This window comes from Geotrypetes seraphini, chromosome 3 (genome assembly GCF_902459505.1).
Source record: "Geotrypetes seraphini chromosome 3, aGeoSer1.1, whole genome shotgun sequence".
In the NCBI taxonomy this organism is placed as follows: domain Eukaryota; kingdom Metazoa; phylum Chordata; class Amphibia; order Gymnophiona; family Dermophiidae; genus Geotrypetes; species Geotrypetes seraphini.
Window position 1 is genome coordinate 347,788,896 of NC_047086.1, and position 12,472 is coordinate 347,801,367.

Consider the following 12,472-nt stretch of genomic DNA (forward strand, 5'->3'; position numbering starts at 1 on the left):
GTATGGAAAATCTTTCATATGCTGAAAGATTAGAGAAACTGGGGCTCTTTTCCCTGGAAAAGAGGAGGCTTAGAGGGGACATGATAGAGACTTACAAGATCATGAAGGGCATACAGAAAGTAGAGAGGGACAGATTCTTCAAAAACTTTCAAAAACTATGAGAACAAGAGGGCATTCAGAAAAATTAAGAGAGGACGGATTCAGAACCAATGCTAGGAAGTTCTTCTTCACCCAAAGGGTGGTGGACACCTGGAATGCGCTTCCGGAGAGTGTGATAGGACAGAGTACGATATTGTGGTTCAAGAAGGGATTAGATAATTTCCTGAAGGAAAAGGGGATAGAAGGGTATAGATAGAGGGTTACTATACAGGTCCTGGACCTGATGGGCCGCCGCGTGAGCGGACTGCTGGGCATGATGAACTTCTGGTCTGACCCAGCAGAGGCACTGCTTATGTTCTATATAGGATGACCATGTGTGATTCTCTAAAGCCGCTTAGGCGGCTTCTGAGACTGGGCATCCTATACAGAATCTGGCCCGTTATGTCCAGAAGTTTGAAGAGCTTTTAATTTTGGGAAAGACTTTTACATTAAGAGCTTGTTTTTATTTGGACTTGGAGGTTAAAATATACAGTGTCAGCATCTATGAGACTAACTTGTTTTTTCTTGTTGCATAGGATTTTTTGGACCTCAGTTCATATACAAAAGATAGACAGTTCTAAGTCTAATAGATGCTAGCATTGTCATGTTAATATAGGAATGTTGGATCATCTGTTGTTCTATTGTCCATTGATACTTAAATTTTGGAAGTCAATTTGGAGACAAATCAATGTTGTACTTGGGTCATTGATACCAATGACTTATGAAGCCATAATTTGTGGTACTCTATTACATATTAAACCTTCTTTGGATTGACATAAAAGCTGGCTTTTCTTGATGACGACGGAAATAGCCATCCAGATGGTTACACGTAACTGGAAGAGTTATGATTGACAGAATTACACTTTCTGGTGGGCAAACCTATGTTCCAGTTACAAGTATGAAAGAATGAATGTGGAATGTTTGGGATATAGTTATGCATTCAAAATGGTGTGGAGCCTATTGACTGCATTTATTGAGTCACAATAACTTGTCATGTACCTTTCCTTTTATTTGACTTCCTTACACATCCAGGGTGGGTGGGTGGGGGGAGAGGAATGTATTATTGTTTGCTATACTTAATTATCTATATTATTGAAATTAAATATGTACTTCTATTAATTATGGGGAGGAGGTGGGGAGAAAATGATTGTTTTTTGAATTATTTGTGTATTTAAAGTGCGTTCTATGTAGTGTTTATGTTTAAATTCATTGTATGGCACTGTTAACATTTGAAAATTAATAAAGATTAAAAAAAAAAAAAAGATTAAAAACATACCACTGGTCATTTAAAAGTAATATATTTCAGAGTTACAAGTATTTTTCAAATTTAAAAAATCAAATTTGATTTTCATCATCTTATCCCTTCATTAATCAACACAATAAGTCTAAATCCAGCACTCCTATGTGAACAAGCTGGCAAAGCTGGACAAGCCAAAGGAAAACAAATCCATGAACATAATTTATCAGTTCTGACTTTTTTCTTTTTTACCTGAGGCCTGGTACATTTACAAGTTTTACTATCATTAACATTTCCTGTCATACTAGGTAAAACATTTTAACATTTTAAATAAAAAGGAAAATACATTTTTTACATGCCACATTTGTTGTTGCCTAGCTGTTGAGGGTTACAGAAATATATACAACTTAAATAAGATTAAGAAATTGTACGTAAAAAACATAGACTGCATCTTAAAACTTGTTTAGAACTTCACTGCAGGTACGTCATGCATTTTTACTATACATAAAAAAAAAATAAAACTCATTACTACAACTCTTCCCCCTCTCACACTAAAATTTCTCCCACAGTGTAGCTTTGCTTTCAAATAGCCTGACCATACTGTTTAGATGACGGTGGTAGGCCTCCAACAGGAAGTTGAAGCAAGGTTTACATTTCTAATACTAAGATTAGCTGCCTTTCTGCCCTTTTACTCTTCATATTTATTCACCAGACTGCTTGAGATAACTTCAGTAACTTTGTATAAAGGCACATATATTCACATTTTTGGTGTTCTAAAATATGTCATCCTGGGAAAAGATAGTATTAGAATAGGATGAAATATGGTACAAGGAAAAATGCTGCTTTTTCTAGGAAGGGAAAGGTTTGCACCAAGAGATTTCATTTTGTATGAAAACAAAATTATAAGAGGAAGGTTCAGAATTATAAAAACAAAACAAGGCTCCATAGCACAAGACCCTCCCTTTTAAAAGCAGTATGCTACTTTGGTAGTTGAAGAGGCCCCTATTAAAACATCAATGAAATATTTAAAATTATTATATACAGGTATTTTATCTACTAGCGCATTCCTAGGATCTGCTTGCTTTTGAGTTGATAGTTTTTTTCCAGTTCACACAAGGCTTTTGCCCGAACATTTGCCGCCTGAAGTCGTTTCTTCAGCTCTGTACATTTTTCTTTACTGAAAGAATATTTTTCTGGATTACTGTTTTCTTTACTTTCTCCAACAAAATGAACCTTCTTCCTGCTCCTAAAAGAGGAACTTTCCACAAACTCATCTGAAAGACAAAAATAAGAGGAAAATGTAAGGAGATGAATTTCATTTACAGTCATTTCATCCTACTCTCAACACTTAGCCCTCTTTTCTCCAACCTTTGCTCTCTCTTAATTTCAACATAATGTTATATAAACTGAAAATCACTATTAACATGACAAAATCATATCCATAAAGCTGCTTCAGTGGTTTGAAATAAAGTTAAAAAGTCACTTTTTTTTCATCTCAACTACTAGGAAAAGGAAAAGTTAAATCAAGCCAGAAAATTTTAGTTACAAAGATGCATTAAATGAAGGATATGGGCCAGGTGTGCCATTTTTCAATTATACACCACTTAGTGTTGGGTGGGGGGAGGGTTTCAATTGGAGGGTTTATGATCTTATAATGAATAATGGGCTTAGAGGGAGGGTGGGGGGAGGGTTGCATTTATATTTATAGGATACAATGATAAGATATTAAAGTGGTCTAATTAATAGTGTTTATTATGAATTTTTGTACACTTGATGAAAGTTTAAAAATGAATAAAGAATTTAAAAAAAACAAACAACTTTTCTCACCCATTCTTCTTTCTACCAGAAGATAAAGCACCTTAGTACCCACTACTTCTACTATTATTTCTATAGCGCTACCAGATGCACACAGCACTGTACATTAAACACACAAGAGACTGTCCCGGCTTGAGAGAGTTTACAATCTAATTATGACACCAAACACATATACTGTTCATGTAGGGGGATACACAGGGATGAAGAGGTAGAGAGGGTAGGGGCTGCAGAGAGAATGAGAAACAGATACAGTGCATTACAAATTGGAAGCATTAGGACCTAAACGCAGCTTAGAAAAAGTGGGCTTTTGAGCAGTGCCAGAGATGGAGCCTGGCATACTGATTTCGGTAAGTTGTTCCAGGCATACAGCGCAGCAAGGCAAAAGGGGCAGAGTTGGGAGTTGGCCTTAGAGAAGGGTACAGACAAGACGGACTTACTCAAAGAACAGAGTTCCTGGGTGTGGGTAAAGAGAGATAAGAGGAGATATTGAGGAGCCGTAGAGCGAGTACACTTGTAGGTCACTAAGAGGAGTTTGAACTGTATACAGAAGTGGACAGAGTCAATGAAGTGACTTGAGGAGAGGGGTAACATGAGTATAGCAACTCTGGCAGAATACAAGGTGGGCAGCAGAATTGTGAACAGATTGAAGGGGGGAGACAAGGGCGTGGATAATGATCTTGGCAGTATGCTCAGAAAGGAAGTTCTGGATTTTAGTGACATTGTATAGAAAGAAGTGACACGTTTTGGTGGTTTGTTAGCTATGCAAAGAGGACAGAGAGGAGTCAAAGATGACCCCCGAGGTTGCACACCAATGAGACAGGGGAGGAGGAAAGTGTTATTCACCGAACTAGAGAATGTAGGGAGTGGGGAGGCAGGTTTAAGAGGAAAGATAAGGCGTTCCGTCTAGGCCATGCTTTAGCTTTGGATGGCAGGAAGACATCCAAGTAACGTCAAGACAAGCCAAGACTTGGGCTTGGATTGCTATACAAATTAAGAGAGGAAGATTTGCAAGTCGTCAGCATAGAGATTGTACTGGAAGCCATGGGACACAGGCAAGGGACCCTTCTAAAACATATACCTATGCCTTAACCTGCTGTCTCCAAGTCCTGATCAATAGAGTACAGTTGGGAGATGGAAGACAGTTCAGGATCTGCTATCATAGGAGCTACAAAACAGTGATGATGTGGCTTGGAAGTGGCTCCTGTGAATGCTTGTCTAATCCAATACCAACATGCCAGCAGACAGAGGTTAACACAAGGGTTAAGAGCAGGGGCAGTTGGCTAAAAGATTCATAGCTAATTGTAGAAGATCTTAGCTTAGGGTATTATAAATTACATTAAAAAAAAAATTTACCCACCCCTCTATGACCCTTGGAACATAATGAAAGCTTATTCTTCAGGACCTGTTCTTTTACCTATGTTGTGAACGTTCAGGCAGTTAGAAGAATGGAAAGGTGTAGTTGATAATCTAACTTTCCTAGTCTGTAAGGACAGAGGCAAGATAATTGGAGAATGTACAAGTTATTAATAGCTAAGCTTCTGCTACAATTCATGTTCCTTATTACATGAAATTAAGATAAAAATAGGAGAAAGAAAATTCTTATCAGGGCTGTGGAGTCGGTACATAAACTCTTCAACTCCGACTTTGTAAGAATGTGGTTAATATGGTATTATACTACATGCAAGGTATGGCTTCTTGGGATTTTGATTTAATTTATGTGTATCGTTTTTGGTCAGCTATTATGGATTTGGCATTTGTGTTCTGTGTGTGACCGAGGTATTCTGTTAGCATGATTTTTCTATACAGCATTTTGTAGTAATTTGGTTTGTATTGTTCAGTTGTCTCAATAGTGGAGGCACCATGGTACCTGATTCAAATTTTGAAAAGATACTTTCCAAATCAAAATTTACAGCCAGAATCAACTTCAAGATTAATTGAAGAAATAAATCAGGAAGTACACTATAAAAAGACCATCAGAGGTGCTGTATCTGTATCAGTGGCGGGTCCAAAACTTTGGAACTCAATGAAAGGGACATTAAGAGCCAGATTCATTAAACTTACTGATCCTGTAACAATCGTCGCTAAACCGGTTTGACTGGTTTTGCGATTGTTCGTGTTCCCCAACCCAATTCACAAAACTGCTGTCCGATGTATTTCTCCGAGCACTCACCCAATCTCCGATCTGAGCATGCTAATGAGGGGATTAGTAATAAAATGCCATGCAAAAGCAGGCAGCGATCGAATCACAAACCAGAAAAGAAATATCGATTGCATTTGCTGATCCAAAAAAGAGCAACTGCTAAGGATAGTCGTTCACTATCCTTGCTGACTCTACTATCCTAAAATATCAGTATCGAGGTTACAATCTCACATAAAACAGCTATTAAAAATAACTATAGATATGCACAAGAACTCATTTGTGTGTTATATGCTATATCGTGTGCGCAGTCCAATAGTTTGTGATTGCTCCTTCCAAACCTTCTACGAACTCCGTCCAACAGCTCCAACTCTAGCTCCATCCATAGCTTCAACAGCTACCACCAAAACTCCCAAGAGAAATCTCTCATCTAGTATTTTTTATATTGCATTTTTTATGACAATAATGTCTTGTGGCCGACGCATTTGACGCGCGCCAATGACGTGCCCACACCCACTTACTGCTTAGTAAAGGGCGCAGTACAAGTGCATGCGTACATTGCATCAAGAACCAACAAGAATACTCTACACATGTGTTTCGATTGCTTTACAGTGATCCATTGGATCGCTGTAAGGCGTGCGTCCGATCAGATCATTTGCAATGTAAACTCATTGTGTATCAGTCGCTCGGCAAAAATCGGTCAGAGAATTGGCCAACAGTAATTCCGTTGGTAAATTTAGTGAATCAGGCCCTAAGAGTTTGCACAGATGTCAAATCTTTTAAAAACCTGCTAAAGACCTCTCTATTGTGAGATTCTTCCTTCCTTGATTGATTAGATATTAGGAGCTAAAAGGTTGATGTTTACTGACATTTTTTTATTGAATAATACATAAAAGTAACAAACATTACATTTACAAATTAATGCATGTATTAAATGTTATCCACTTAGTTGATAAGCGGGATAGAAAATTTTAAAATAAATAAATAAAATTTGTGAGGGGGAGGGGAGACAGGGGTTTTGTTGATCCTTGTTCTGTATTGAAAGATTAGGTTCTTACCTTGTTAATCTTCTCAGGAGTCTGTATGTTAGGTGTTCAATCCAAACCCGTGAACCGGGTCTTGCAGAAGTGTGTTACTTGCAGCTTTCAGGACCTTCTACATTGTCAGTAGAGTATAGTGCCCCCTTCAGTTTTGTCCCAAAGCAAATCGATCACCACTGGAATAGAACACAAAGAAGGGGTATGGGGAACTTCCCCACCGACATTATACAACTATGTTCTACTCTGTAGCTTATAAAAGAACAATTAGAAATTATCATTAAAACTTGCAAAACATATCAGCATTAACCAACCTGCTGTGTGCAACAAGCACTAACATCAAAGGAGCCAGAGGCTGAATAATGCACTTATGTATACAAGACAATCTTATAAGTGTGACAGGAGAATTTCAGGTCTGGAAAATCTGAAGGGGGCATTTGGAAGATGCTGAAAGCTGTAAGTATCACACTTCTGCAAGGCCCGTTTTGCGGGCTTGAACACCTAATGTACGGACTCCTGAGGAGATGTATAGTTTAATAAAATGGTTTAAATATTAAATCATTACTATTTGAGGCTTGTGTAGTTGGGATCAGACAGAGTCTGTGAGGATGGGGACAAACTTTGTCCATGTCATACTCTTGGTGCCACTTTCACCAATATAAATATCATAAAATATATTACATTTTGTAATCATAGAACTTTATCAAAATTCTAAAAAAAATGGGTTAAAGTATTATCTGTGAAATAAGAAATTTAAGCATCATAATATTACAAACACACAATTTAACTCAATTAGGAGTAGGAGTCGGCACATTTTCACCAACTCCGACTGACACCAGTAACCCAAAAATTGCTTCTGAATGACTCCGACTCCATAGTCCTGATTCTATTATAATTACTGTATTTGCACACATAGAAATGGCACATTAAACACATTTTTACAAATTATGCACCACCCCTGAGCACTATATGGAAGAGTGCACTATATTGGTGTATTTTTTTTAAAGACATGCCAATTGCAAAATTAATGAATTTGATTTTAAGGTTTTTTCTTTTTAAAGTTTTTGCAAGTTTTATATAGTAATGCCTACAAGAATCTAAAAAGAAAAGCCCTTGAAAAAAAGTGTGAGTTTGTCAGTTGGTGCATCCTTAGAAAAATAAACTGGTATAGAGTACATTACATCAGTTTATTTTTACATATACTCAATTTGTAAGCTTTATATGCACAAAAATACAGCACTTGTTGAAATAAGACACTGAAAATAGATTAGAAATGTAGTGATTTACCTAGTGAAATATATGGGGGATTAAAAGATTCATATACAAGGTTGAATAACTCCTCTTTCTCCGAGGCAGTCAATAGCTCTTGCTTATATATAACCGCAAACTAGCAGTAGCAACCATTTTGTAGAAAACAAACTTAGGGGCTGATTCTACAGTATAAGTGGTGACTGAAACAGCAGGCGCCTAGAAAAATGGCACCTGCTATAAGTCAATCATATTCAAGTGCCACTTAGAGAATTGTGGCTACTGGCGCCTAATTAAGAACTTAGCTGCCGGTGATGTAAGCTAGGGTTTTAAAGGCCTACATTTCCAGTGCCTAGGTTTGTCATAGAATTGCACTTAATGGCGCTTAGTGATGCCTAAGGCCAACTCTGCCCCTAAATATACTTACTTAGGCATACGGCATCACTAAGTGATGCTGGGCACCTGGGTATTATCCACCAGTCCCGGGAAGCACCTAGCAGTGCCTAGATTTTTTAAAAAAGTTTTTATAATCAGCATTTAATGGCACAAATTGATTATCGTGCCACTTAAAACCGATTAAGGTAATTAAATTAGGCACCAGCAAGCGTGATCTAGGCGCCTGCCAGCACCAGCATCTGGCAGCGTTTTTGAGAATCCAGCCCTTAAAGCTTATGAGACATAACAAAAGGGAGAAGCAGTACACACTGGAGGAATTTATTGAACACCAAAATTAAACACAAGGCAACAGTAAAGTGTTTTTCTACACTTAAGTCTAACAGAAGAATTTTCTGAAACCAGATTAATAAAATTTAATTACAATGAAAAGTTTCAGCCCCACCTACCATGCCATAAGAAAGCTATGTATTGATTTGTGGGCTATAGTTCACATTTTAAGATATCCAAAATAAACAAATATGCTGCAGAGTTCCTATAGTAAAAGGGACTTTTAAAATCTTTTCAGGCTTGAAAAGTAAAACTGTTCAGTTCACAATAACAAGCAGTATTAGGAATTTATTCTGCAGAATAGATTTGATGCAGAACTAGTCAAAGTGGTTCAACAGTTCTGCCAGCCTGGCTACAATGGTTCAAGAGGTCTCCTGTCAGCTCGCATACCTAGACCATTTCCGAAAGCAGCTGCTAGCATCCTCTGCTCTTTTAACAAGTTGTAACTCTTCATTAAATTTTCAGCCCTGTTAAAGAGAAAAATATAGATTATTTTAGGGTAGTATAGTTTTGGTTGAAGGAAAACTACTATAAAAATGTACAGATTATAGGTATTGAAAATACTCAGTCATTAAACATTTTATTATAAGCTATCACACTTTTAAATAAAACTTATTAAAAAGCTTCTTATGTAGTCAGGAGGTAGAACAGCTTACTACTTTATGACTAAGCAGAAATATAGAAAACTAAAGCCTACGAAGAGAGTGAAAGGATGAAGTCAGGTTGTTGAAAGGAGGGAGGAGAAACAGAAGTGAAAGGGGGAATGGGAGGACTGGAAAAAGTAAGAAAAAGGACTGGATGTTTTTAAAGGGCATGAAAGGCCAAAGTAGAGGGTGGAAATGGACTAGAAAACAAGAGAGAATTAGGGAAGTAAGAGTAGGAAATGGAATGAAAAATGAGGTTCTTATCTCAATCTTCTTTCTGGTAGATGTGTCTAGGTATCCTGACTAGAGATGATTTTTCTTTCTTATAAATCTTTATTCATTTTTACAACTTACAACAAGTGTAAAAGGAAATAACATTTGAACTTAAAAACATCACTTGTTTTCTTTTATAGTCATCTTAAAATAATGAAATTTATCTCCCCCTCCCATCCCTACCATTTCATACACATTCATTTATATTATACAATATTTTCTTTTCAATTAATCCAAATATGAAACCCCCCCACCCTTACCCCCTCATTTTCAAAGATATTAAGGTAAAAATGTTATTCACTCATTACAATAATCTGCTAATGGCCCCCAAACATCCTGAAATTTACTAAAATGCCCTTTCTGTGTGGCTAACGTTCTTTTCATCTTATATATGTGGCACAGAGAATTCCACCAGAAATTGTAGTTTAATCTACTCCAATTCTTCCAATTAAATGTAGATGATTTTTCATACTCACAAGTTGTATTGCAGAAGGATGAAAATTACATTCTTCAGCTCCATCTCCTGCACCATGGCTGCAGTGCCTCCTTCAGTTTGTACCAAAGTAAACGATCCTTACTACAACATAAGAAATAAGGAAGGGTACGGGGAATATCCTTGATAACACATTTCAGTTCTACTCTGTAAAACAAAATTGAACCAAGTTAATCAACATGTTAACTCCAAGTGGAACAAGCCCCCCCCCCCCCACACCTATCAAAGTGCAACCAGCACTATGATGGAGCTCTAAAAGATTCATTATATAATTTTTTTATACACTCGATATTTTACTTTTCATATCAGACTGGCAGGAGAAGATCTCCAGCTGTGGACATACACATGCGAATTATGACAGGGCGAGGGTGTCAGGACTCCTAGACACATCTATCAGAATGAAGATTATCAGGGTAAGAACCTAATCTTCCATTATGGTGCAATGTGTCTAGGAGTCCTGACTATAGATCAGGGGTGTCAAAGTCCCTTCTCGAGGGCCAAAATCCAGTCGGGTTTTCAGGATTTCTCCAATGAATATGCATGAGATCTATTAGCATACAATGAAAGCAGTGCATGCAAATACATCTCATGCATATTCATTGGGGAAATCCTAAAAACCCGACTGGATTGCAGAGGGACTTTGACATCCCTGCTATAGATGTACTAAAGCAGTCTCCTGAGACTAGGGTGGAACAGATGAGCCTGCACTTAACACCAAGGACCCAAAAGTGGAATCCTCTTGTGCTGCCACATCCACCCTGTAAAATTTTGCAAATACAGTAAAACCTTGGATTGCAAGTAACTTGGTTTGCAAATGTTTTGCAAGACAAGCAAAACATTTTATTAAATTTTAACTTGATATACAAGCAATGTCTTGCAATACAAGTACATAAAGTATATACACATCACAACTGAGCTGATGGTTCTTCGACACTGCAGGAGTGTAGTGATTGTTCTAAACAAGCGAGGTCTTGCAATACAAGTACATACAGTATACATGCGTCATATCATCACAACTGAGCCAATGGTTCATCTCTCTCTCTCTCTCTCTGACGCTGCGGGAGTGTAGTGACTGTTCTAAATGAGCGAGTATGTATAGCATTTTGTATTGAAGTTTTTGGGTTGTGGAACGAATCGTCTGAGTTTCCATTATTTCCTATGGGAAAATTCACTTTGATATACGAATGTTTTGGATTACAAGCATGCTTCTGAAATGAATTATGCTCGCAAACCAAGGTTTTACTGTATATGGAAAGTGGACCATGTGGCTACTCTACAAATTTCTTCAGGAGGAATGCCCACAAAAACACACTCCTAGTGGTGTGTGCTCTCAAGGTTTCCCACAGATAATATACACTGATGAAATAGCCATACAAATCCATCTGTAAATGGCCACCTTAAATGTCAGCTTGCCCAGTCTAGCTGCATTGGTTAAGACAGTGATTCCCAACCCTGTCCTGGAGGAACATGAGAGAGATTTGCATATGATGGAAGTGATAGGCATGCAAATTTGCTTCATGCATATTCATTAGGGCTAGCCTGAAAACCCAATTGGCCTGGTGTTCCTCCAGGACAGGGTTGGGAACCACTGGGTTAAGACAAACAAATGATCTGAAATACAAGACTCATTGGATACTTTGAGATGTTGGAGAAGAACTCTCCATACATCTAATAGTTGCAAAACTTTGTTCCTCTTTTTGCAACCCGTTGTCTGAAAAAAACAGGCAACTTGACTTCCTGATTGACATAAAATGCAGATACTACCTTCAGCAAAAAGAAGGGAACAGTGCGAAGAGAAACACCTGCCTCTGTAAATCGGAGGAACAGTTTTCTGCATGATAGTACCTGTATCTCCAATTTTGGTTACTCTGGCATGTTAGTTGGACCGAGCTTTGTTTTATCCCAGACCTATCATCTGTGAACATATATGCCATAGTGACCCCTTATGCAGGTGTTCCTCAGACGCCGAAACAGTGCTGTGTTGGGTCCACAGTTTCTGCTTGTGTCCCTTTCTGAAATAAACAAGTTGGTCTTACATCAGTGATCTTCAGTGGAGTGTTCAATGGCTGTTCCCACTTCCTTTTGTACTGTTTTATATCCGTGGGTTCTCTGTCCTATTGGACTTTTTGATGTCTACTTGAACATAACAGCTAGACATTTTATAGACTGCATGGATGTCAGTCTGATCTTCCTAGAGCTCACATTCCAACCAAGGACCTCCAAAATATGGAACCCCAAATCCATTGTATGTTGACCCTTGGCTAACAAGGGAGTCCTGAAGAGGCAGACATCCAGGTAAGGGAGTATGAGCAGACCCAAATTGGATTGCATCTCTCTGTTTCAGATATTAGTCGCATACATGCAAGATTGCTTGGAGTCACAAAAAACAGAATGTCCAGAACTTCAAGAGCATTGGGTTCTGTCAGCAGGCTGTGACTGAGGTGATGGACCTCTATAAAATCAGGGCCTCATAGAGGGAAGGTCAGCTAAAGTAGCCTTGAAAAAGAAATCACCAGCTCCATGTGCGATCCACAGCATCCTGTGAGCCGAAATGGAGTATGCCAGCACCTGAGGCACTACTCGCATGAAAACAGAAGCGCCATCAGCCAAAAGAAGTGGAGGAAGAAGCTCTACCTCCTCAGTCTTCAGACTGCACAGCCAAGACAAACAGGTGCAAGTAACAAAGAATACCACTGAAGCAGACTGAAAGCCCAAAGCAGCTGCATA

General features: G+C 38.2%; 1 protein-coding gene across 1 annotated transcript in view; it reads right to left on the reverse strand.

Moving 5' to 3' along the window:
* Window positions 1–1,420: 1,420 nt before the first annotated feature.
* NEK2 (NIMA related kinase 2) overlaps window positions 1,421–12,472 on the reverse strand; it is a 118,836-nt gene continuing 107,784 nt past the window's right edge. The window contains exons 8-9 of the mRNA XM_033939813.1: window positions 8,726–8,802; window positions 1,421–2,649 (exon numbers count right to left, since the gene is read on the reverse strand). Coding sequence (XP_033795704.1) covers window positions 2,432–2,649; window positions 8,726–8,802 — 295 coding nt within the window. The 3' untranslated portion in view covers window positions 1,421–2,431. The remainder of the gene's footprint in view (window positions 2,650–8,725; window positions 8,803–12,472) is intronic.